Source organism: Caretta caretta, chromosome 9 (genome assembly GCF_965140235.1).
Source record: "Caretta caretta isolate rCarCar2 chromosome 9, rCarCar1.hap1, whole genome shotgun sequence".
NCBI classification, from domain to species: domain Eukaryota; kingdom Metazoa; phylum Chordata; order Testudines; family Cheloniidae; genus Caretta; species Caretta caretta.
The window spans coordinates 79,024,968-79,051,077 of NC_134214.1; the positions used below are offsets into that span (position 1 = coordinate 79,024,968).

A 26,110-nucleotide genomic window follows, 5' to 3' on the forward strand; every position below is an offset into this window, starting at 1 on the left:
TGCAGAATCTGGCACTGGGCCCTGTTGGAAGACAGGATACTGGGCTAGATGGACCATTGGTCTGACCCAGGATGGCCGTTCTTATGTTATGTTCTAATGCACCACAAGCATAACCAGCAGCACTGCCTGCTATTCCAGTCCTGGGGTCCCCCCTTAGCTCTGCCAAGCACCTCTGCCCTAATCTGCATGCCTTCTGCTATGCTTCACCTGCCCCCAATCCTGCCCATTTACACAGAACTCTGCAAGCACCTTAACATGCACAGACCTGCAACGTTCTAGTTACTCCAGCTCTGAGCCATTCTTGGGACTATCATTTGCTACCCAGTTGTAACAGTTTTATGATGTGTGCATATAGTGCCCCCCCGAACCCCAGCAACCAGCTGTCTGAAATCTTGCTTCTGTTTACACAGTGACCTGTCTAACAATAGACTGGAGGAACTTCCGCCATCTTTATTCAGTAACCTGCAAGACCTCCAGCAGCTGTGAGTACTGTATTGGAGCTTCCCAAGCCTTAAACTGAGCTGACCCTCTGGCATTTGTTACTATAAAGGGTCTTCAAGGGGTACCATAGGGAGCAGCATAGGCAGCCAGCTGTCCATGAGGGGTGCTCAGAGTGCAGCTGTAGGGGGAGCACCTGGCTCAGGGAATTGTTAATGGGCTGTGACCAGAGTCCCAGTGGGGGCCAGCTGTGGTCACTCAATTAGGGTGAACTACAAAGAATGGGGCAGCCAAACCCCAAAAAGCTGGTGGATAGTCCAATACTTAGATTTACCAAGCCAGCCTAAAACAGCTTCTTTATTACCTCACTGGTTACTCAGAAGTCCAAACAACACAGTTCCCTTAAAGTGATCCAGCCTTAGGCCTCCATCCAGGCACCCACGTCAAATATGATGAAAATTTCTGTAAATCTTATTTCATCATATAAAAGAAAAGGTTCTACCAATCCCAAAGGATCGGACACATTACCTCCCAGGCTAATGAATATTCCAGATCTTACCCAAATACACACTACAGCCGATTCTTATTAACTAGACTAAAATTTATTAAAAAACAAACCAGAGAGCGAGAATGGTAAAAAGATCAGTATACATACAGACATGAGTTCAATTCATTGAGGTTCAGATTCATAGCAGGATGGTGAGCTTTGTAGCTGCAAAGAGTTCTTTCAGAAATAGTTCATAGGTTATAGTCCAAAGTCACTGCAGGATGTTCCAGTTTAAGACTGGGATCTCAATCCTTTTGCCTAAGCTCCCCCTGTATGAAGCCTCAAGCAAATCTGAGATGAAAGAATCAGGACCCAAGAGTCTTTTATACAATTTCATGTCCTCTTTGACAAGTTGGGAGTTCCTTGGGGAACAAAAGATAATTAGGATGACTTTGAAGGAAGTTCATCACTGGTACTTAGCTAGGGAATTAACATAAGGCAATTTGCTTGTTTCTCCACCATTCACAGTACATTTCAAAGAGTGATGAATACTGAGATATCCCGTGTTTACAATTCATTTAAATGCTAGGATGTTCTTTTGATTCAGAATACAGCATAGACAGGGACTGTTGATTACATTCTGGACCCTATTCATACATATGTAAATACACAAAACCACAAACATTATCTCCCCATATGTCTTTTGAGGGTTATTTGTTTTGCAGGATGTTTAACCCTTTCTGGCCATGCCTCACAGGTGCTAACCAACCTTTTGCTTCTGAGTCACTGCGTCAAATCCAACCCAGATAAGTGACACCCGCGATAGCGGCCAGTTGTTGGTTGGCCTAATTGAAAGGAACCAGTGGTCTGGGCCCACAGCACTGCTAGGCCCTGTTCTGGCAGCTTCAGCAGAGGAACAATAACAGTATGCAGCTCTTATCTTGTGCTGTTCATCAGTCCATTAGACTGCTCTGCCTTCCAAGGCACAGTGCATTCCCTCATACTTGCAGGTGGTCTCCCTAGGTTGACCATGACAGTGGCAGCCAGTATGTAACTGCTGGTATGTTACTGTTTCAAGGGAGGCAGGGGAGTCTGAGGCCAGGGGAAGGTCTGCCATGGGTTTGCTCCTCGTGTGGCCTTGGTTTATGTGTTCCCAGTTAATAGTTTGCAGCTAAGGCATAGAACCAGACTGAACACGTTCGGGTTCAAGCCTCCAGGGCAGTTACAGATTTAGTGAAGAACTGTGACTGACCCAGTGGGGGATAGAATCAAAATAAAATAATCAGTTCAAACCAACAGCCATTACACTATAACCTCACACTGCAGTGGTCCCCGCAGTCCAAGATGAACTGGTGCGTCGCATGGGGTGGGGAGGTCTCACTCCCTGCATGAGAAGAAGGGGTGTATAATCCTTTCTCTAATGGTACCTTGATGGTGGATGAGCATGCTAACCTAAAAGCAGAGCACTACCCTTTTATAATCAATTATACGAACACCCCGTAATCAATTAGCATTAAGCCTCCCTTTTACCATATCTATATTTCTGCTGCCATAATTAAATATTTTTATTTTCTTATTGGTGATTTAACACTAAACATCATTTTAATTAACATCTGCGTAAATACCACTCTGATAACTATCAATACAGATAACATGCTGCCAACACATTCACATTTTGTCTAAACCACTTGTTAAAACCAAAATATGTTTACAACATGACCTGAGGTTATATCCTAGCTTATCTCTAACTTGTCTCTGAATTGTCTCACTTCCCTCATATATTACTAGGCCTTATTATTACCAAGCCAAAATTTAGGCCCACAAACTGCTCTCTACTCACATTTCAGCATATTTCTATTTAACATAAGCAAGCATCATCTCTATGGGCTGCACTGGGGAGATCTCTGCTTTCAGGTAGTGTGGGGCGTTTCTAGGAAGAAAGACTCTGTTTTTTCCATTTGCAGGAATATTTCCTACAACCCCCTGAGGCAGATCTTTGCCAACCAATTTGACAGCCTGCCCCACCTGCGCTCTCTGTAAGTGTGAACAGCAGCACAGACACTGAATAGCTCTGCCTCCCCTCAGGCCCCTTGAGCCTGTCGCCTCAGGCCAGGTGGAGAGCCAACCTAGCTCATGTCTTCTGTTGCATTGATTTTTACAGGAGTATTGAAGGTCTGGAGATCCCCAATGTCCAGACCCGCATGTTCCAGAAACTCACCAATCTGTCTCACATGTGAGTACTTGGGAGTGGGGAAAAGGATTGGGAGGGGGAGCTTCTGTTGCAGTGGTAGAAGTTAGTGCCAGGAAAAATTAAACAACCCCTGCTCAATCCTCAGTTGATATGTCCTTCTGCCATGACCAGAAAACAGCTGGATCTCCCCAGATAGATATTCCTATGGCACCCCACACAGAGGGTGTGCCAGGATCAAGACACTGCTTTCTGGGAATCCCTAGCTGGCAGAAAGGCCTCTGGAGGGTCATAGCCAACAAGGCTTAGTTTAGAGCAGCCACAGTCTGTGTGCCAAGAGAGATGGGGGAACAAGTTCCAGGTCTGGGGACACACAAATGCCACAATATTTAAAGGTGTTTTATCCAGCATTAATCCGTGTGTGTGTTTGTGTAATGATGTGTAGCTGTGAAGGTTATAGAGTTAGATTATAGTTGACAGTGAAACTGAAAAAGGGACGTTTTCAGGCCAGATAGTATAAAGCTGTTGTTTAGTTCTCTGCAAACAACTGCTAAATAACCCAAATGAGTGGTCCTTTTGGCACACTGCTTGGGCATAAGGAGTTAAGAACAAGACTGATGTATTGATACACAAACTGGACAGGCATCTTGGAAAATGGGGGCAAATTTCACTAACCAGCCAGCTGTGAGCTGCTTTGTCTTTTCTTGCAGAGAACAAAGCAGTTAGTTTTCTCCAATTATAAATGTTTAAGCATACACAGTGCAAGGTAACTGTACATTTCACTTTCTGTCATTGCTCTGTTTCGATTAAAAACCTGGGTAATGTTAATGAGCAATAGCAAAGGACATCATTTTCTCCCCCCTTTAAGTGTAAAATTAGAACTGAAATGAGCCTTGCTTTGAAGTTTGCCGTCCTTTTAAAATGCAGAGTTTTGCTAAGCTGATATAGGATTACTTTTATGAGGTTTTAAAAGACAGGATTTATATGAAATAACCCTTGGATAAAATGTGAATCCCTGTTACTGGAATTTTAAAGGTTTTAATGATGTATTGATTTTGAAATGTTGTATGTTGATAGAGGTCCTGAGTTGGAGTGAATCTCTGTACACATTAGTTTAAAGTACTGAATAGTTATTGATTAAAATGCATCATTACATAGTACATGATTCAACAAAGCACTTAGGTACATGCTTAAAGTTCTGCAGATGCCTAAGTGCATTGCATGGTGAGGGCGATTGCTTACACGTTGACCTTGCATTTTGGGATAAAAAGCAGTTGTGATCTTGTACGAACGTGGGCATCCCAAACAAGGAAATTGGCCCATGGGTGGTGCAGAGCCATCACTCCCCCTTAAGGGATGGCCTGCGATTTTCAACCCCATCCTTGATCCTGAGGGGATTCAGTGCTCGTGAGCCTAAAGGGCTGTATATGCTGGCTAGAGCCTTGCAAAGTCCTTGGTGCTCATCCATCGCGAGCTCTGCTGACACGTTCCCAGCTCCTGCCCTGTTCCCCTCGCCCATGCTGGCACATCTCACTCGGTGTTTAGACATTTATGATCCGTTTAGATTGAATCTGCTCCAAGGAGATGAAAAGAGTGGCTCAGGAAATGGAAGGAGAAGGGCATGGAGACTGTTTGGGAGAGATGAGGTGGGGAGAGGAAAGAGGAGCACAAGGGGATGAGATTGGGGAGGTGCATGAGGCTCTGTGCCAGGCGGGCAACCCTCTTCCCAAGTTAGCCTCTCGGGACGGAGCCCCTGGCCTGGGCGTGGACCTAAGGCAGGCCGTATCCCTTTGTCTGGCAGCTACTTTAAGAAGTTCCAATACTGCAGCTACTCTCCGCACGTGCGCAGCTGCAAGCCCAACACCGATGGCATCTCCTCCTTCGAGAACCTCCTGGCCAACATCATCCTCAGGGTCTTCGTCTGGGTCATCGCATGTGTCACCTGCTTTGGGAACCTCTTTGTCATCTTCATGAGGTCCTTCGTTGTCATGGAGAACAGCCAGCACACCATGGCCATCAAATCACTCTGCTGTGAGTCAGGAGTGGGGATGGAGGGGCTGGCTAGGATGATGTCAGGCAAGAGCGTGTGTCCGTGCGTGCGTCCGTGTGTCCGTCCATCCGTCCAAGGGCAACATTTGGCCTTCTGTTAACAGCAGCTGTATAAGGGCTTATTGCGCCTATGGGCCTGTTGCCAAGGGTTACCCTCGTGGGTTGATGCTCCACCATTGTCTCCGTCCCAGGTGCAGATTGTCTGATGGGAATCTATCTCTTCTTCATTGGAGCCTTTGATCTCAAGTTCTCCGGCGAGTACAACAAGCACGCCCAGGTGTGGATGGCAAGCATCCAGTGCCAGCTGGTAGGCAGCCTGGCTATGCTGTCCTCGGAGGTGTCTGTGCTGCTGCTGACGTACATGACCCTGGAGAAGTACCTCTGCATCGTCTTCCCATTCAGCCATTATGGGGCGGGCAAGAAGCAGACCCTCTCCATGCTGGTCGTCATCTGGTTGTTGGGCTTTTCTCTCACCCTTGTCCCCTTCTGGTGCAAGGAGTCCTTTGGGGACTACTACGGGAGGAACGGGATGTGTTTCCCACTCCAGTCTGACGAGACGGAGAGACCAGGAGCCAGGGGCTACTCCACCGGGATATTTCTGGGTAAGGAATCATCAGGACATGGGGCATGACTGCTCCGCTACAGCAGCACCACCAAGCCTTGGGGATGATAGGCACCATGCAGCTGTAGACAGGGGTCTGGAACTTGCTTTCCCTGATGTGTGCTCTGCCCCAGAGTCAAACAGGAAAGTCAGTGTAATGAAAAGGTGCAGTGAGAGGCAGGATGGTCCAGTGGGCCCGGTGCTAGCTTGGGACACACAAGGTCAATTTTTTTGCTGCACCACAGGGGCCTGTGTGACCTTGGGCAAATTGCTTAGTCTCTCTGTGCCTCTGTTCCCCATCTCCAACGGGGATACCACACCTCACAGGGCTGCTGTGAGGATAAATGCATTACAGCAGGAGATGCTCAGGCCCTGCAGTGATAGGGGCCGCAGCAGGACAGCTGATGGTGATTGGTCACATGATTCCATCAACAGGCTGCTGCTTGTTGTTATCATCTGGCTCAGTTCAATCTGCAACCTGGGTGCCAGGGGCTGAAATAGGGTTGATCCCGCACAGCTAAGGAAAGCAGCAGCCCTAGGTGTGTGGGGAAGGGAGGGCAGATAGGATGCTGTTGCTGTTGCTAGAGATGAAGGGATAGTGGGGGAGAGCAATCAGCAAACTAGCCCCTTAAGGAACATTGCTGCCAGGGGACCAGGGAAGTTTGCCCCTTAGGGCTGGTAGCATGTTGGCCCCGGTACACACCCGAAGGCTGACGAGAAACATTATGCAAAACGTTGGATTTTTTTTGACCTTCCCTCTTGACCCCTTCGTGGTCCCACAAGGCCCCCAAGCCTGGTGCATTTCCATGCTCTCCGTGGGAGGGGTGGTGTAAGGAAAGGCACGGCACACATCCATGCCTGTGGCAGCAGAGCTGAGGGTGTGCAGCCATGCAGTGCCAGCGTCAGGGAGATGCTGAGTATCGCTGTGTAGATCCAGGAGCTTTAAGGCAGACCCAGGCTGCTGTTATAAATCACTGCTCACCTGCTTGTTACTGCAGTAGAGGGAAAGTGGCTTAACAAACCTCCTGCCACTCCACAGGCCCGAGGCCACCTCCAGCCAAAGCACTCCTGGGAGAGCAGGGCCAGACTCAGACCCTAGGAGACCAGGGCCTCATGCACGCAAGGGCTAGAAGATTAGCATGGTGCAGACACATCTGAGGAGCAGGTGGGGCAATGAGTCCTAGCCAGGCAGCAGGACGCCCGCAGCGCTGCTGCCCTTGAGTGCTTCACCAAAGCTTGCCTGTTATGTTAGCGGGGCAGAAGCTTACTGTTTAATCACATTACGGCTCAGGTTGGCTGTGTCCACGTGGCTCTCACTGCTGCCTTGGGGAAGAAAGGGGTCAGTGGCCCTAAGAGGCTGCTTTATTAGAAGGGCTGGCTCGCTGACACACTCATAGCTGGTTGTCGTCCCCCCTCCCCCACCCCAGGTCTGAACCTCATTGCCTTCGTCACCATCGTGTTCGCCTACACCAGCATGTTCTACTCCATCCACACCACAGCCACCAAGACGGCTGAGCGCAGTGTCTTCTCCAGGGAAGTGGCCATCGCCAAGAGATTCTTCTTCATCGTCTTCACTGACGCCCTCTGCTGGATCCCCATCTTCCTCCTGAAGCTTCTCTCCCTGCTGCAAGTGGAAATACCAGGTGACTGACCTGGCTAAGCCGGGGCCCACGCCAGCCTCAGCCTTTCTGTACAGAGAGGCCTTGATATGCAGAGCAGTGCCATGTGGTGGCTCCCTGCATGTGTCCCTCATGCACTGAGTAGGCACCCCAGAGCACCTGCCTTATAATGAAGCTGTACAACAAATGCCATGCTAATCCTGGCCTCTTACCGGTTTCATACTACCCCATCTTGCCAATGCAATCCCCCCTGCTTACAGCAGGGGGCACCTCATTAGGCCCAAAATCTGTGCAGAGCTGGCCTGCAGCTTCTGACACCCATGCTCAAAATGCTCCAACCCTGAGAGGTAAAAGCTGAGAGACGAAAGCCAGACAAACTCACGTCACTTCTGTCTCTTGGCCCCCTGCTGAGCCCAGGCAGCACCTTCCATCTCCTGTTAGTTGACAGTCTCTTGCCACCAGCCTCATCTTCCCATACAGAGATGCCCTGGAGTCTAGGCAGGTTCCTCTCCAGTTCTGGCCTGCCAGTGCATTGGAGCTGGCTCCCAGCCTGCAGCTCAGAGAGGCTGGGGCTGGGGAAGCAGAGGTTCAGTCTCTAGGCCCAGGTCTGTGGTGGGTAGGGGCAGCCTCCTGTGATGTGGGGAGTTGAGTCTGCTTTCTCATGGCTGAATTTGATTGCAGATATGCTGGGGATGGGGCAAGCTAGGTAAAGGTGAGAGAGAGAGAGTATGCGATGGCGGCGGGGCGGGGGGGGGGGGGGGGGAGGGAACAGAGTGGGAGCAGTTGATCTCACTGACCTCCTTTAGTGGCTTTTCCTGCCATGCACACTCCCAGCTCAGTGTGCAAGGCACACCTGGTTTGCACCCCTGCTGAACACCAGATAGGTGGAAGTTACATCAGCACTTGCTTTGTGATCAAAGTACACCCAGTGTGTTACTTTCTCTGCCATGTGTCACCGCTGAATTCAGCCCAGAGATGGGAGTTGCACTCGCCCTAGATCCTTAGCTCTCCCCCATTATGCCTGAGTAATTCAGCCCCTTGCTGTAAATGTCCTTTAGCTGAGAGCCTCTTATTGCACAATGGGGTGACGTGTCTATAAATGATCCTCCTCAGTGTGTAATGTGTTCGGTGCTAGAGGTGTCCGAGCAGGTTAATGCATTTTTCTTTGAGCTTTGGCGCCCTGGGTTTGAATCCCAGCTCAGCTCACAGGTGGTAATGAGTTTGGTGCCTCTCCCATCCTGGTCCCTGTTTGCTCACATCACAAAACCGCAGCCTGCAGACCGGCTAGAGAGGCTGTGCATTGTCAGCTACCACTCATGCCTGGGGAGAGCCAGCCTCTGCACTCACGTAGGTGTGAGATCTGGAGTAGCTCTGACTTAAATGGGGTTCTTCTGGCTTTATGCCTGTGTGTCTGAGAGCAGACTGTGGCCCTGAGGCTCCAGGCTAAAAGCCTCTGGCTGAATTATTTCCTAGGAAGTGGGCAACCAACCCCCATGATTACTAACATACTCTCCTTATTGGAACAGACACCGTGACGTCTTGGGTGGTCATTTTCATCCTGCCCATCAACAGTGCCTTGAACCCCATTCTGTACACCATGACCACCACCCCCTTCCAGGAGAAGCTCAAGCTGTATTTGCAGAAGAAGCAGCTGCAGCAGTTGTCACTTCAGGACCCAGAAGAGTCCAGAAAGAGCTTTACCCTGGTATCCATACACACCAGCAGCTCCTGACAGTCCCCAGCAGCTTAGCCTGGGATTGGTGAAAGGCCTCTCTGCTTCATGCATGTAGCTATGAAGGACCATGTCTCTGTCTTCCCCAGGAGCCTCCCCTGGCTGGTTCATTGCCCGCCCCAATTATAGCCATCGTGGGGGCAGAAGATGCCAAAGGGGAGCTGCTACCACTTTCCAACTGGTGTTATATAGAGAGCTACAGACGAAATGGTCACAGACAGCAGATGGGGCCTGAACTCCGCTCGTGTGCCCCACGGTTGAAAGCACTGGAATGCTGCCTGCCCCATGCAGGCTCATTGCTGTGCGTCAGCACTTTGGGGCTGTGGGTTTAGCTGATGCTGGTTCAGCACAAGGATTAACCAGCTGCTGTGAAAGGGATGTTGTATTTCATCCTAACCCTCTGCCTCTGTTGCATGGTCCTTGTAGCTCCCTGCCCCTTCGCCCTGGAGAGAAGCCGCAGGGGCAGCTGCTGCAGCAGCCTTTGGAACCGCTGCCCCCACTGCAGAGCCCCAGGGAGGTGTTTTCTGCATTGCCGGAAGCAAGTCTGGGTCCAGGGGAAGGAAGGTGGGATGAGAAGCCTTCAGCGCTTTGATTTGGGGCCAGAGGCAGCTCGAGCAGATGCCAGCGTGATCCTGGCGAAAGTTGTGGGCCACTGGTTCTGCCACGTGGAGTGATGAACTATTGAGGCTGCCCTCAGCCCTTGGGGAAGCCTTGGCTGTGGGACCCAGGCAGCAGCTGCTATTGTGGGTGAAATGCTGCACAAGGAAAGGAAGGTGGTGCTGTCCCCTGATACTTCCTACACCACCCTGACCGCTAGGCCCGTGTTCAGGGCAGATGTCCCCATTCAGGGCCTGCTACCCCAGCCACTACGTTCAGCAGGGACTCACGGCCACGCCCTGTTCTCCAGTCATACCTGGGCTCGCACCTTTAGAAAATGAATCCTTGCAACTGAGGCACCAACTCCCCAGGGCTAATGCAGCCTGTGCCCCAAACCATTCCTAGGGAACTGCTGCCAGCAGTAAAATAGCAACCTGGGGGGCCGGTTGGTGTTCCTTCCCTAGCCTCTGCTGCTCTCTGATTTACTCCTGGGAAGGAGGCAAGAATTGCCCTTCTCCAGGGGGTGGCTGGGCTCTGCCTTGGCAATAGCAGTTCTGTCTCCCTGCCATACGCTGCGTGGGCTGGCTAGCCCCACCCCCAATCCCAGGTGAGAATAACCTGGCAGGGCGTACCACCCCGAGCTCCACTGGTGGCCAAGAGCCAGTGGAGTTTGTTTCAGCCACCCCCAGGGCCGGAGTTACTGACGTCCCCTGTTTGGTTTTGGAATGATCCCAGCGCTGGAGCAGCAGGCTCTTGGGGCACGGCTCGCTCTGCGGTGGGGCGGGGAGAAGGAACAGAGCAAGGGATTGAAAGTTAACAGCTCTCAGCTCGCTGGGGTTCTCTTTGGGCACAGCCTTAGGACCACAGCATGCTGCACATTGTGACTATGGCCTGGAATCCCAAGGGAGCCACCTCCATGTGCGTTACCCCCTGCACTGGGGTGTGTGAGGTGCACAGAACGGCGAGCAGGAGAGACGGGCAGTGCTTCTACTCTCAGGGAACCCAGAAACCGTCTGCCCTAGTTTTGCATGTTGGATGCCACAGCTCCTTTGGGAGGAGCTAGCATCTGGTTGAAGCCAAGGCACTTGCAGCTGCAGGGTAGGAGCCCTGGGCAGGTGACCAGGTAGATACCAAGTGCTGGTAGCAGGGAGGAGGAAAGAAAAGGGGATCGGGGAGAGTGCATCAGAAATGCTGCTTAATGACACTGTGATTCTTCTGGAGGGCTATGTTTGTACACATCTTGTGCTAAGCGATGGGGGCAGCTGGTAGCTGTGGACAACACTGCAGGGCTCCAGGTAGGCTACAAACCCAGAGGGTACCATTCTGTGAGCTCGATGAAACTCTGCATTAGCTACCAAGAACAGTGGGGCTTTGAGAGAATGAGATTAACACATGGAGGCCTTAAATTGACAGGCCGACCCACCCCTTGAGGCATGGATATGACCATTTAATGCACTGCTTGCCGGTCTGTCCTCCGCCCCTAACTCCTTTCAGCCCTCCTGTGAGGCCAGCAGTTCAGATAACACCAGCCTCGTTCCTGGTAGCATACTGGCAGCCTGGGCCCAGAAGGAATTTCCATTGCTTAGCAAACACACTGCCTACTCCGTCAGTCCACCCTAGGGTCCTTGCTGTCTCAGTTGGTGCTGATCAGAGCCTGATGCTGAGCCAGGCAGGGAATCTGGAGGAAGGACAGCCCAGCCCCTGCCAGCAGCTCAGAGGAATAGAAAGGAGGGCTGGCCATTTGTACTCTGGGGCCAGAGGGAAAGTCAACGGGGAAAATCAGATTGTTTGGGAGCAACGGGAAGGGTCCTCTGATAGGTGTGAAGCTAACTTGTGTGAGACCCATAGCAACTGCCCCCCAACTGCAGCAATAATAATAATAATAGCCCTTGTCCATTTCTTTTTGCCTGCCACATGCTTTACAAAACACTAATGAATTACACACTGCGCCTCATTCTGTCATGACACGGGGCTGTGGTCAGGTGGCTTCAAACCCCCGCTCTACAGCCCTGGAACCTGTGTCAGACTGGTGCTGGGTAAGAAGGAAGCACAGACCTCAGCAGTAAGGGTCCATCAAGGTTTCATCATCAGCCAGCGGATGCCATTAGTACTTTATTATTACACGGCGGGGAAACCGCTGCCCCCTTTGAAGTCAGACAATCTGCAGCGGCTGCATCTGATACAAAAAAGAAGTCCCTTAAATAGAAAACACACATCGCTCTGGTGTTCAACATCTAGCACCAAGCTCTTACCGCCTGAGTTATATATTAATATTCCAACTGTACAGTATTTATAGATAGAAAAAGAAACATAAAAAAATGAGGCAAGAATCAGTCCCAAACGTTAGTTATACAAAACCAAACACAAACAGAATATAGCTGGTGTGCACTAGGAAGAGGGAAAGTTTGTTACTGGGGAAACGGACAATTTCTACTGCCAGTGGGTTTTGTTGCCTTCCAATTGGAACAATGTCCAGTTGTTTGGGTCTCTGGTTAAAAAAGAAACCCCGTCAAGTGCATGTCATGGTCAGATTGTTTTTGAGCTTGGAGGGAAAGTGGGGGAGTGACACAATCACAGAAGTGGGATCCTTGGATCAAGAGTTATGGCGTTGCCTTTCCCCCCCCTCTGCAGTGCAGCCAGCACTGCTTCTCTGGGGGGAGGGAATTAAGGGGAGATCAAGTGTCCATAACAATATGAGCAAACTAGACTGTACTAACCCAATCCCTGCCCATCTGGTTGACTAAAATGGCACTAATGTAGAATAGTTTGGGGCAACTCACATTACTCTCTTAGTGGAAGCAGACTCTGCACAGTGGAGTTATGAGACCAGGCCCCCTGCACTCCCTCTGGTCACACCTCATTGGCCAACGCTATTAAACCTCCCCTGCATGCAGGCTATAGTTTGCCAGCAGGATGATACATTTTTAGGGTGTCTTCATGTAATGGAGGGGGTGTTCTTCACCTCCCCCACACCCCAAGGCAAATGGAACTCTGACCCTCAGAGTACCTTGATGCTTACTAAACCCAGCCAAAGGGGGATCAGGGAGCTGCACTGTGCCATTTTGGTCTCACCCCCAGCCTTGTAATGGCAACCCTCCATGTACAGCTGACACACAGATACAAGGACAAGGGTGTATGCTTTGGAATTTGGACTCATCAAACTCGGATCTGATCCAATTCATTAAAATGAATGGCTAAGCTCCCACTGGATTCAATGGGGATTAGGACTGGGCCCCTGGTTAGCAAAGCATTTGCACCCTCATTCATCAGTCCACATGGCCCTGTTCTAAAAACAGGGGTGCTAGAGATTCCCTGTGTCTGATCAAGTAGAAAGCACTGACCTGGAGTTCCTTCCCCAGTGAAATTCAGCACCCAGAGTAAAATAGCTTCCTTTTTGCCATTCAACACATGGCAGTCATTAATTATAAACCAAAATAACAACAGCATCCATCTGACATTAACCAGCTCCTCAGACTACGATTGCCTGTGCGCCACGCTGCTAGGTACAGCTCACACACACTGTAACATCCCCAGCAGATGCTCCTCCTAACACCACACCCGGCCATACAGACACTGCACCAGCTCCGCCGTCTCTCACTTCTCCTACACATCAGCATCATCCTTGGTCACTTCAAGCACCATCACTCTTGTGGCTGAGTCCAGCACCTGGGCTGAGCGGGTGAGCCCACGGTCAGTTTGGCAAAGGGGGTTAATGGGTCTGACTCTGGTCCAGTTGCTCAGCCTGCTGTATGGACTCCCCAGCCCCACTCTCCCCAGGGTGGGCGGGCGATTGCTGGAGAGAGCTGTCCCACAAGCAGCACACTGGTTCGTTTCTGCAAAGCTGCTCTTCAGAGCTTTAGGGCGGAGACTCGCTGCCTTCCAACCAGCAACGGGCATTCTGGAAGCAGGAAATGATGGCTTCCGTTTGGCCCCTGGTGCCCAGGAGGGCATGTCGCTGGGCACAGCTCTGAAGGTCCCTGGTGTGTAAGAGAAAAGGGATCACACAAAGATGGAAAAAACAATTGGCTCGTTCAGGGTTGGTGGTTGGTTCAAAGGAAGGCTCATGCTCAGGTGCCTGGAAAGGCGCTGCCCCCACCCAACCAGATGCCAACAGCCTGCCGATGGCCATGTTCCCTCTCCATGCTCCACCCCACGTTGTCTGGGAGGTTCATGATCAAACAGGAGCGAGCATCTTCCAGTCTCCTCAGATCTTTGTCTCAGGGCCACATGGGTTAAGCACCGAGAAAGACTCTCGTATCCTTGCCAGCTCCATGGCACAAAGTTGTCCAAAGACCTTGCTGTACCACTCGGGAGACCGGCCCCTGGAGAGACAACAGCACAGAGAAGAAGCCATTGTCAAATGCTGGAGAATAACATGTTTTTTCATGAACAGCAGGGCCCATTTCAGGATAAAAGGGACTATCAACATACATGCTGTGGGGCAGTGTGAGCAAGCACCAGCAGACATCATAGGGAATATTCCCTTCCCCATTCTCCCACACTGCATATGCCATGCAAGGCATGGGCATGATTATAAAGCAAGACTGAACGCTGCACTGGCTCCCTTTCCTAGCTAAGGCTGCTCCACCCTAGTCTAGTTTGCTGCAGAAAATTAAGGGATAATGCAGAGGGTCTTGTTTTTCCCAGATATATGGTACAATTAGCACTCCCAACAGAGACACATGAGCCCCTAACACTGCAGCCTGCCAGTGTATCTCATCCCAACCTGGAGGGACTCCTACCAGTGATACTATGGGATACCAGCAGCCTCCAAGGAATTGGACTGGGATCACCAGCATGTTACACACAGGCACCTGGACAGCCATCTGACGGGAATGACTGTGGATCAATAGTGATCTTGGACAGACTGGAAGCTGTGAGCCAGCAGTAACTTGTCCGGCCAGCTCCCTGGGGACCTGCTGGGGTAAACCAAATTGCTAGAGGATACCCCTGTAACCTTTGAGGTCCTACATAACTCTGACCCCTCCTACTTTCCATCCTTCAGATCACTTTGGCAGTGCAGGCGTGGCCTCGAGGCCCCATTCCTCCCACCACCATCTCTGTGCAATCTACTAAACTTCCCCTTCTGAGCTGGGTCACAAGGCCTCTCTCTCACCAGTCATATTCCTCTAGAAGAGGCTGAGAAGCCTCACAATCTTCCTATTTTCTACATAGACTATGGTAGTAGCCGAGTGAGTGTCTCTCAGCCATGACATGGATTTTATCCATGTGAGCTAGGGAAGCAACACCCCCAATTTACAGATGAGGGACGGGGTAATTAAGGTCACACATGAAGGCCGTGTCTGAGCTGGGAATGGATGTAGATCTCCTGGGTCCTAGGCCAGTGCCCTATCCCTAGACCATCCTTCTGACCCTAGGTTGCAACCCTTCTCCAGCCTCCACCACTCCCACACTTGTGTTTTGCTGCACCATGTTGAACTTAGATTGTAAGCTCTTCGGGGCAGGGATCATCTTTGTGTTCTCGGTTTGGATAGTGCCTAGCACAATGGGTCCTGGCCCATGATTCCTTGGTGTTACTGCAGCGCAACTAATAATTTACCTGCCTGTGAGCCATCTAGTGTGCTTGTGTGGGGGAGGTGTTAAATAATAAATGATAATTGATGGAGGGGTAGGGAGTGCTAGCAATGACTGTATGTATACGGCACCGTGCGGAAACTAATTACACCTCCCAGCCCCCCTGCAAGTAAGTGTGTATGCTCCCCATTGTGCAGACCAGAGAGGTCACAGTGAGTCACTGTCGGAGCCAGCATTGGTACCCACAGCTTCCTCACTCCCAGTCTGTGCTCAGATCACATCTCACACTGGACCAGCATTTGGCAAGAAACAGAGTAAAAGGCCTTTACCTGAGATCAGCTCTGCAGACGTGGGTCACTTTGGACTGACCCAACCCACACGGTTCAATCAGATACTGAGATGTTAACACCACGGCCCTGACCCCTCCTTCCACCTGCAGCTTTTCATGTTCCAGTGACATGGAGACCAACAGGCAAGCCCCTCGCAGTAGGTCCGTGTGCCACTTCCTGTAGGAGGGAACAAGCAAAGCTAGGGTGTCCATATTTCCCCAAGGGAAAACAGGACAGTGCGTGGGCCCAAACCGCTCACCCGAGCCCCCCTCCCCTCCCCTCCCCATGCAGGGCTGACGTCGCTGCTCACAAGCCCTGCCTGCTCCCCCCACAAGGCTGGTGTCACTGCTTGCTCAAGCCCTGCCTGCGCCCCTCCCCAACCCTGCTTTCCCCCTGAGGGGGCTGGCATCACTCACTATTTTGACAAAAGTGGGCATTTGTTGGCAAGAGCAAACAGGACAAATGCCCACTTTTGCCAAACAAGTCAGGATGGCCGGGACAGGGCTTAAAAAAGGGACTGTCCTGGCCAAAATGGGACATAAGACCACCCCATCGTCACTTGAGAGAAAACAGAGCAGGATGCTGCAGCCACCCTCACCTTTAACACAAAGGTGCAGCCCACAGAAAATACGCTTCCCAGAAGGAAACACGCCTCCTTGATCTGTGTCTGTCTAAGGCATTTTCAGGCTGCCCAACCCCTGAGAGCAGTATGTTGTCGCTGATGGAGAGGGAGCATTCCCAGCCAGGACCTGGAATCTCCACACGCCTCAGGGCAGCCACACCGCAGACCTCCGGGGACCTCCTTTGGTCTGTAGTCTGTCTGGGTAAATTGCGGGTGGGTATGTTGACCACCCTCTGATATAAAGGCACGGGACATTCCACACCAGGACCAATAGCTCCCTGCCTAGATAGGGGAGTTGGAGAGATTGCACCTTGCCTCCATGCTGGTCCAGATTCCCTCCCCCTGAAGTGCTTCTTCCTCCCACCTCACCTGAGAACGATGAAGTCCCTGCGGGGATGGGGCGCCATGCTGTCCGTGACGTAGTGATAAACCTCCATGTTCTTGTCCAGGGCCTCTATCACTTCGCCTTGCAGCAGGTCCTCATCCCAAAAGTGACGCTCCCGAAGTACCCTTTGCAGCACCATGTAGGGAGGGGCCTTCATCTCTGTGGAGACCTTCCACAAACGCAGTGGATGTCCGTCACCAACCTGTGGAAGCCCGTAGTGGAGGAACTCAGTCAGGCTTTCAAGCCAAGAAACCTAAGGGCAACAAGTGGCCCCTTGAGGCCTCCCTGCCATAGGAGCAGGGGAACTGCCTTACATGGGCTGGTGACTATGTGCAGCCTGCCCCCTACTGGATGGAACAGGGGAGACCTGCTCAGGTGTTAGCAGCTCACTGGGCTTACTCCATTGGCTCACAGGTGAGAGGCCTCTATGTCTGAACCAGCTCATCTGCAGTGAATATAAAGGGGATTCTTTATTGGGCCTCCTGGCACAGAGTACTCTGTGCTTGTCTCTGGTTATCCAGTTCCTTGGCTTCTGCTAGTTAGCGTCATCACACTGCCATGGAAGGAACACTACCTAGCCAAAGGGTATGAGGTCTAGTTGACAGAGCAGTTTAGCTGTCAGCCATGCTGTGTGTCTGTGTGTATCTATGGCTCATGAAGAAATCTACCAGGATGCATGTCCACTGATTAGTCTGATGCTGAATATCTCCATATACTCTAAATACACCTGCATGTGCAAAGCCTTCCCAGCATGGACATTACCTTTTTGCAAGAGAGCTCTGTGTTCTGGGGCCCTGCGGTGCTGAGCCACCCTTTGAACCTCTCGGAGGACTCTTTGAGCAGGTTCTGCACATTGTCTTCCAAGTAAGCCTGGACATCCTTGCCCTCCCCTTGCAAGCTGTGGCTCAGTAGCTCAGCCAGGGAGAGCGGGTGGGCGTCTGCTGCCACGTAGGAGTTGCCCAGCTGAAGCATCATGTCGGGGGGTATCTAGAAACCAGATACATGGGACTGAGAAGTTTAAAAACCCAAGAGTGGTCACTAGTAATTGCTCACCCACTCTGTCTCCTGAAATCACTCCACAACAAACCCTGAGCTCACCTCTCTGACCCAGACTGACTCTGGGATGCCAATACCAATAGCCCAAACAATGCTGCACACCAACCAGCAGGACAGATTAGGTCCAGTGACATCGGGGCTCATTGGGTGTCGTCACACCTCCCCCACCTATCACCTGATGTCCCAAATGTTAAGATGGGAGCAGTCAATTTAGGGAGGGTAAAAAAGTATTTCTACAAGGGAGATAAGCCTCCCTGCTTCAGGGACATAAGCTATTAACTTTGGGAGTTAGACAGAAACATCCCCTGCGGGAAGCAGGTTATTCCATAACTGCTCACTGGGGGCTTCTTGCACATTCCTCTAGAGCATCTGGTCCTGGGCACTGTTGGCAAAAGGAAACTGGACCAGATGGATTCTTGGGCCAATCCAGTGCAATTACTAGGTCCCTGGAACACTGAGGAAATTCCACCTGGACAGTGGATGAATGAGCATGATACAGCACAGCCATCCTGTCTGGGTCTGTGCCCTGTGATAAGTGCTCTGCAATGCCACTCGAGACACACCTGGGATTGGTTAGCAGGCCTGGCCTATTGCTCCCCAAGCTGGGATTGCTGCGTAGCAGCACAGTGTGTGCTCAGGAGCATGTGGGGAAGGGGAGCCCCGCTGGACAAACGGGAGAAATGGCCTGAAGTAAATAGGATGAAATTCAATAAGGGACAAATGCAAAGTACTCCACTTAGGAAGGAACAATCAGTTGCATACATAAAATGGGAAATGACTGCCTAGGAAGGAGTACTGCAGAAAGAAATCTGGGGGTCATAGTGGACCACAAGCTAAATATGAGTCAACAGTGTAACACTTGCAAAAAAAGCAAACATCCTTCTGGGATGTATTAGTGGAAGTGCTGTAAGCAAGACAGGAGAAGTAATTCTTCTGCTCTACTCCACGCTGATAAGGCCTCAGCTGGAGCATTGTGTCCAGTTCTGGGTGCCACATTTCAGGAAGGATGTGGAGAAACTGGATGAAGTCCAGAGGAGAGCAACAAAAATGATGAAAGGTCTAGAAAACATGAGCTCTGAGGGAAGATCAAAAAAATTGGGTTTGTTTAGTCTGGAGAAGAGAAGACTGAGAGGGGACATGATAACACTTTTCAAGTACATAAAAGGTAGTTACAAGGAGGAGGGTGAAATATTGTTCTTATTAACCCCTTAGGATAGGACAAAAAGCAATGGGCTTAAATTGCAGCAAGGGCGGTTTAGGTTGGATATTAGGAAAAACTTTCTGTCAGGGTGGGTAAGCACTGGAATAAATTGGCTAGAGAGGTTGTGGAATCTCCGTCATTGGAGGTTTTTAAGAACAGATTAGACAATCCTCTGTCAGGAATGGTCTAGTTATACTTAGTCCTGCCATGAGTGCAGGGGACTGAACTAGATGACCTACTGAGGTCCCTTCCGGTCCTACACTTCTCTGATTCTATCGCACTTCATAGAGTTTTCCTAGGGCAGGCAATGAGTAACAGTGAGTGGTTTCAAAAGAGAATCTTGGCCTTTCCCAGGTACCATGACAAGGCGCTGAGGGGTGTCGGGGAGGAGTACATTGGGATGAAGGCAGACTCTGCTGTGAGAGTTGAATTCCCTCAGAGCAGCATTCTACACAGACTGGCACCGTTTCTGTCAGATTCCTCTCCAGTTGTACGCCAGTCCCCAGAGCACACAGGGAAAGTGCCCGGGCACCTGCTACTTCTACACATCTCCTCCCAGACCCTTTCCACAGTCATTTGACTTGCCGAGAGGAGAAGGGTTTCATTGTTACACGATCACAGGCGAGACAGGGCCTGCTGCTGGCTAGCTTCTGTACGGCAATGGCAGAAGGATGGTTTAATGCCCAGAACTTGGAAGAACTGAGCTCACTTATCAACCCAGCCAAGGACCTGCCATGTGACTTGGGCAAGTCACTTCATCTATCGTGTACCTCAGCTGTACCGGGCGGAAGGCAGCACTGCCCTACTGAGCAGGGGTTCTGTGAGGACAAAATCCAGGGGTGCTCAGATTGTACAGCAAGGAGGGGCCAGGTAAGTACCTATACAACGAAGAATCGCTCACCTGGAGCTGCAGCTACCTACCTGGAACAGCTTCTTACAGTCTGTGATCATATGGGAGAGCCCCTGGGTGGCAGCCATGTTTTCATTCAGGTCCTTCTGGTCAGGCTTTCCTATGGTGCCTCTCTTCTGAATCATTCTGCCCAAGAGAATGCAGACTAGTGAGACCCAGCAGAGGGAGTGACGGCCGCGAGAGACCTGGGAGTAAGGGTTCAGCCGGAGGCACCCTATGCATCCTTGCAACAGGGAGGGATACTGGCAGGGGAGGAATCACTGTATTGTACTAATTGAAAAGATGGAGCCCTAAGGAGAGTCCTGCTGACACCCTGTGGTGAAACATCAGTACTGCAGCTTCCTAATCCTATCAGTTTTCAGCAGAGCTGGGCTGGCCGTAGACTCCTTCCCCTCCTGCCCTCACATTGGGAACCTCACTATGTCCCTCACTGGGGACTGTATGCTGCTGTACTACCATCAGGGTGATTACTCTGTTACTGCTGTGCTCAGCCCAGGAGGAAGATTAGGCTGTAAGCTCCTTGTGGCCCAGGCCTTATGCCACTCGTCCACTGTGCCCATGTGGCATAAGGCCTGGCATAAGGCATAACTGTGTGCCTGTGCCATGGCTCTCAGAGGGACTCCAACAGCACTGGGCTTGAGAGTTAGGACCTTAGCTGGAAGCTCCTCCCCCTAGCATGTCCTCTAGGAGTCCCTCGCAGCCCCTGATGGAGAGCATGAGCAGAGGGAACCCGTTGGAATGGAAGCCCTTTCCCCCCTTTGTCTGACCCAGCCTCAGTATAGATGGCACAGCGAGTGCACCCAAATGTAACTGGGCTAGCCAGGGTACCACCAGGCTGTGTCTCCAGTACGGAAGACAGGGAGAGGGATTGTGGAGGGGAGCGCTGGGAGTCTGAATTGACTGTGCATTACCTGGGTGAGGTGCTCTCCTTTTTGGACACGTTGAGGTGGAAAATGGATGGAGCCAGACACACCGCCAGGTTCCCGGATGTCATCTGGTTCTCCTCAGCTGAGGCAATGTCACTCAGGAAGTACAACAATGTCTGGAGCACCTCCCGGTTCTCATCTGGCATCAGGATGATGGCTGCCTGGACAGCTTGCAGCCTCTGCTCTTTTGGGACAACTGAAGGCAAAGTGAAGGAGCCTGTGGTCAGCCAGGCTCTGGGACCCTACACATTAGGAGCTCCTCTAGACTTGGCTGATTGGACCAAGTGGCAGCTAGGTGTGGCCCCAGAAAATAAGGGTACTTGCTCTCCTCATACCGAAACTGCTGTCCAGTCAAAGAGCCCCAGGACACCTTACTGCCGGCCTCTCATTGTGTGGAGCTGGTCACAGCAAGATTTGTTCGTAGGCCATTTCACAGCGAAAATCTCCCCTGGTGACACTTCTCTCCTAGCAGCATGTTCACAGGGCCTGGGACGGACCACAGCCCATGTATTCCTCTGAGGGCAGCACTCGGTCACAACTAAGAGCCGTGCAACTGCATGCCGACAACCACCTCAATGGTGCCAAGCAGTGGGGACTGAGGAAAGGGCCCAGCCATGCTCTGAAGCACCCCTCACTGCTCCGGCTCTGCTCCCTGGTTAGAAGCCTATGCCGACCAGTCAGTTTTACTCCACTGCTGCTGGCAGAGCATTTGCAACGGGGTGAGGCTATAGCAGTGGGAAGTCCCCTCAGGACGCAGAGCTAGAATAAGGCTAAATAGAGCCTAGGTCCAACAAATCAGCCCCCTTACTCCACAGATCGTCTCTCTCCTCTCCGTTTCCCCATCTCTCAAGCAGACGCCTCTTCCCAACTCCCATGGGTGAGCTCCTAAGTCCTTGATTTTCCTCCCAAGCTAGGCAGCCCAGCCCAGCGGCCACCACAGCACCTCCTGCAGCTTTGACCCAACTCCCTACTGAGCCTGGACCCACTCCCAGCCCTGAGGGCCCTGTCTAGCTCTGCCCCGATGGGGGCCTCTCCCAGGGAGATTTTTAGTGGCACTTACACTGATAGATCTGCAGGAAGGTGTCGGTGAGCTTGCTGGTGAAGATGGGCTCTGGCAGGTCGCGGAAATACTGCTTCAGCAGGTCAGCCACGTCGTAGGCCGACTGCCCTTCATAGTTTACATTGTCGGGGGAAGCTTCGTTCATGTGTCTGAGCACCTGGATCCGAGACTTCACCCCCGACTTCCGGAAAATGCCAATCTGCCCAGGAGAAGCACAGAGTCCAGCAGTCAGCCAAGGCAGCCCTGAGCTCCAGACAGAGTAACTAGCTCGGTCTCAGGCAGGTGCTGACCGCCCTCAGCTCAGCCTCTGCTACCCAGTGAGAAGCCAGGACACCCAGCTGGCTAGGGAGTCTCTGTGGTGCCCATCAGGAGACACCGTCCCAGCATGTCTGGGTTCCCCCATCCTGGGAAGGGGGCCCTGGGCAAAGGAAGGTCGAGGAGGCAACAATGCCTGAGAGGAAGGGTGTCAAGTCACTGACTAGGTGAAAGGTCGTGGGCTCCACTCCCCACACGATGGCAAGAACATTGTTGCCCTTCCTGAGATGCTCGCTGCTGTGTGTGGGCTGGGCCAGGGCACCCAGGTGAGGTGCCTGGTTTGGCAGGCAGAGACTGGGGTGACAAGAATAAGCCCCAGTTTACTGCAGTTCCCCAAAGCTCATTACCACCTTGCTGGCCTTCCAACCAGCCCACATACTTTCAAGCTTCCCCTCAGCGACAGGTCCATACCCCAGTCGGCTGTGCTGGTGGACGAGGCAGGGGTACCAGCAGGGGCTGACACTGGTTCCTTAAATAAAGTGCAATCTTCCTGCCCCACTGAGAGGGCTGCAGGGCTGTGGAGCTACACTGAAGCCCAGGGCAGGGGTTGTGGGCAAAGGCAATGAAGCTGTACACAGTTCTAACGCTGCAGTACGCTCCTATGGCAAGCAACTCTGTATCTCCCCCTCACGGCAATCTGAATGCATTGGGGTTAAGGAGCAGCACCCTACGGAGTTAAGCCAGTGGGGCCAAAGCAAGAGGTTGCCTCCATCACTCATGCACCCTGACAGAGACACAGAGATCCCTGGAAAGTGAGCACCCTGATTACCATGGCTGCATCTACTGCAGGGCTCTGGCGATGCTGAGAGGACCCAGCCAGCTGACACAAGGTGAAATGAGGGGGGGTGAGCTGTGGGCAAGTGAATGGGAGGTCAGGGTTGTACTGCAGATGGCTGGTCCTCACCTGGTCCAGGCACTGGCTGCGGATGTGGCGCATGGCCTGCTGGATGCTCTGTGGCAGAGGCTGCCCTGTCCTCTGCATGTTGATGATTGGCGGGACCCCAAAGACCATTTTGTCCCTGTAGTCGGGGGCTTTGCTCCTCTTCATGAACTTGGGGACAGTCCTGTGAGATGGGGACGGGGGCAGACAGGCCAGTCAGAACAACCACCATTTGCCTGGGGCAGAAGCTCACAGCAGCAAGCAGGAGGTGAGGTGGGGACACAAATGCGCACACCATGTGCACATACACGTGCACGCATGTAGACCTCATGTGCATGCACGCCCACGTGCACACATGCCATATGCACCCCCCATGTGCATGCACTCACATATTTACATACCATATGCAGGGATGCACATATGCAGCATATGCATACATGTACACATGGTGTGTGCACACACACTCACATGCATGCATGCACACATGAGCACATAACCACATGCTCACACGCAAACAACTCTACCTTGTACAGATACTCTCAGGTACAAAAGAACCCCCCGACCTCCCCCCCCCCATAGTCTGTTGTGTTTCTACAGCACCTTCCATCCCAAAGTGCTTCACAAACAATCCGTTCAGCACTGCTGAAATGCAGTCATTTCTGGGGTGGAAGGCAGGGGCCAGGGGAACTGCCTACAGCAAACTCCTACTGGGAGCCCACGGCAATGTTCCATGTGCATGCAGGGCAAAGAGGGCTTCCCCCTTCATCCCCCAACACACACACACACCTCACTCTCTGCCACAGGAGGATGAAAGGCTGAGTCAACTCTGCTGGGATCTGAAGCTCTGGTTTCAGGGAGCTCATGCTTGGCCCTACTCAATCATGCCCTGCAGCTTCCCTTCCCCACCCCCATTTCGCCCACACTCACCAAGCCCAGGCCTGCTTGTGGGGCACAGAGTGCTTCTCCATGATGGCAGTGAGGCGAAGCAGCGAGCACTTCTGCAGCAGGTTGAGCTGAGCGGAGGACTGGCGGTTGATCTCCAGGGAGGCAGAGTTCAAGCTGGGACGATGGGAGTTCTGGAAACTGTGCCAGCGTAGCTTCCTGCAGGGGACAGCAGGGTGAGGGAGCAAAAGGTCACACTGGCAGCCATGTCACTTCCCCAGGGGAGGAGGATGCCTGCTTCCCACACTGCCCAGTGCTCCTGAGAGCTGAGCAAGGGTCCAGCAGAGGCAGTGAGACAGCAGGAGTAGCACCCTCATGCCACCTCCTCCAGCAGGGACTGGAATATGAACTACCCTAGGCCGTGGGAGGGATGGGCCCATGACAGTGTCCAAAGCTGCCCTCCCGTGCAATACGAACACAGCAGGGGCATTTCCTTTGAGAGCCCCAATGCTGTGGTTACTGGTCTGCTGAGCCTGGGGATTTAGAGACCTGCTGTCCTGGGGAGCAATGCGGGCACTGGGTGGAGGGCAGTGGCATTTTCTTTTGCTTCCCGGAGCAACACCTTCCCCCAGTGAAGTACACAACACTGGCAGTAACAAAGAACCCTGCTATCTACCCAACCCTACCGCAGCAAAATCACAATGCTCTAGGGCCACCATCCAGCTCATCAGTAACAAGGGATCCTGATTTCCACAAGTCTGTACTGGGTCTCTCTCTCTCTTATTTATTTATTTTTTTTTTTTGCATAGGACAGGGGCAGAGGGGCCTGGCCCAGCAGCAGCAGGAGGAGCAGCCTCCCACCTCCCTCCAGGCCAGAGGGCTACAGCAAAGCAGTCCTGTTGGGATCTAAGAAGTGGGCGGGCACTGCTAAAGGACCGGCCCCCAGCCTAAGGGGAGGATCCACAGGTCCGGGATTCCAAATGATTGCAGGGGACAACTAAAAAGATAACAGGAACGGGAGTGAGGTCACAGGGCTAAACGAAGGGAACCTGACAGGAACACCAAGCAGAGAACCCCGGACAGTGCCCACTGCTCCACGAAGGCGGCCTCATGGAAGGGCCTAGACTCGTATCTAGCCATCCCGCCAGGTCTTTACATCACAGCCAGATCCAGGGTATCAGTGTCTGGGAGAGAGACGCAAGTCTGCAGGTCTTTCACAGAACCCCACATTTGCTTTGCGTGGGAGGCTGTTGTGTTCAGATAGTGGGAAGCAACACCACAATTTGACCCTGTGTCATCACTGTGAAATCAGGGTGACACAAACACCCCGAGTCAATGCTTACTTTCAGCAGAACGAAGGAAATCAAACACCCTGACTGACTTGCTGTAGGGAGCTTGCTGGTGAGCTCTGACCCTGCTGAACTTTCCCAAGTCCATGTTGTTCTGAAAGGCCCTGGACATCCACCAATGCACTGGGGTAAATCTCCAAGCACAGAGGGTGGGAGTGACTTTCCCTGCTGACTTGAATGGGTCTAAATCCCCACCCATCAATCACCTACCAGCAGAGGAGTTACCGTCCACTATCTAAACGTGCAGGCGCCAGTTAACTTAGGGCAAGTGGGAAGCTGAGCAGATGCCAGAGCTTTTCAGAGGGATTTTCATACCAGGCAAACTACCCCACTTGAGCCTGTTTAACAGCAAATCCATAGACAGTAACTTCCTGATTTCATAACTGATAATTTTAAGTCAATGTGGCAAAGCACATCCAGGGGGCAAGGGGGTGGAACCGGGTCTGTGTGTGACACAACAAATATGCCCATATTAATGTTGCCTTCAAACTGGCAGTAGTGAAGGGTAGATGAGCATACTGGTCCTTCTGAATGCTCTTGGTGCTTGCTTCAGGCCACTAGAGGGCACCAGAGACTCAAGCGGCGTTCACCCGCTGCCCTTAGAGACCCAAACTAAGTCTCACACAGTGCAGCGGCTCCTGGAGCAACTGCTTCTGAACAGGGTCTTCATTTGTTCCACGCTGGCTCAGTCCCGGCAAAAGCAATAGCATACACAGATGGCACACTCACAATGTCTGTCACCTACACCAATGCCAGCCTGCCTCGGAGACCAACATCACCGTGACATTCCCTCCTCTCCCAAGTGCTGGTGGCCCAGCGGAGCTGTGCAATAAGCAAACGCCAGGGTTTATCCAGGAGATGATTTTAGATCTAGGGCCAAAGGGTCTCCCAGAAGAAGTAGAGCCCCTCACATTGTTCTCTAGTGGCCTCTCAGGATTGATCTACATAC

General features: G+C 52.0%; 2 protein-coding genes across 12 annotated transcripts in view; one reads left to right on the top strand and one right to left on the bottom strand.

Annotated features, from left to right (window-relative positions):
* LOC125642993 (relaxin receptor 1-like) overlaps window positions 1-9,515 on the top strand; it is a 43,046-nt gene extending 33,531 nt beyond the window's left edge. The window contains exons 11-17 of the mRNA XM_075132465.1: window positions 411-482; window positions 2,890-2,961; window positions 3,087-3,158; window positions 4,915-5,144; window positions 5,354-5,764; window positions 7,191-7,406; window positions 8,909-9,515. Coding sequence (XP_074988566.1) covers window positions 411-482; window positions 2,890-2,961; window positions 3,087-3,158; window positions 4,915-5,144; window positions 5,354-5,764; window positions 7,191-7,406; window positions 8,909-9,114 — 1,279 coding nt within the window. The 3' untranslated portion in view covers window positions 9,115-9,515. The remainder of the gene's footprint in view (window positions 1-410; window positions 483-2,889; window positions 2,962-3,086; window positions 3,159-4,914; window positions 5,145-5,353; window positions 5,765-7,190; window positions 7,407-8,908) is intronic.
* Window positions 9,516-11,810: 2,295 nt separating this feature from the next.
* The window catches only part of STARD8 (StAR related lipid transfer domain containing 8), a 144,276-nt gene continuing 129,976 nt past the window's right edge, over window positions 11,811-26,110 (bottom strand). For all 11 annotated transcript variants that reach the window (XM_048865023.2, XM_075132463.1, XM_048865024.2 and 8 more), the window contains 9 exons: window positions 23,858-24,031; window positions 22,955-23,114; window positions 21,736-21,934; window positions 20,661-20,871; window positions 19,761-19,875; window positions 17,345-17,569; window positions 16,567-16,784; window positions 15,576-15,752; window positions 11,811-14,033 (listed from right to left, as the gene is read on the bottom strand). In XM_048865023.2, coding sequence (XP_048720980.1) covers window positions 13,916-14,033; window positions 15,576-15,752; window positions 16,567-16,784; window positions 17,345-17,569; window positions 19,761-19,875; window positions 20,661-20,871; window positions 21,736-21,934; window positions 22,955-23,114; window positions 23,858-24,031 — 1,597 coding nt within the window. In that variant the 3' untranslated portion in view covers window positions 11,811-13,915. The remainder of the gene's footprint in view (window positions 14,034-15,575; window positions 15,753-16,566; window positions 16,785-17,344; window positions 17,570-19,760; window positions 19,876-20,660; window positions 20,872-21,735; window positions 21,935-22,954; window positions 23,115-23,857; window positions 24,032-26,110) is intronic.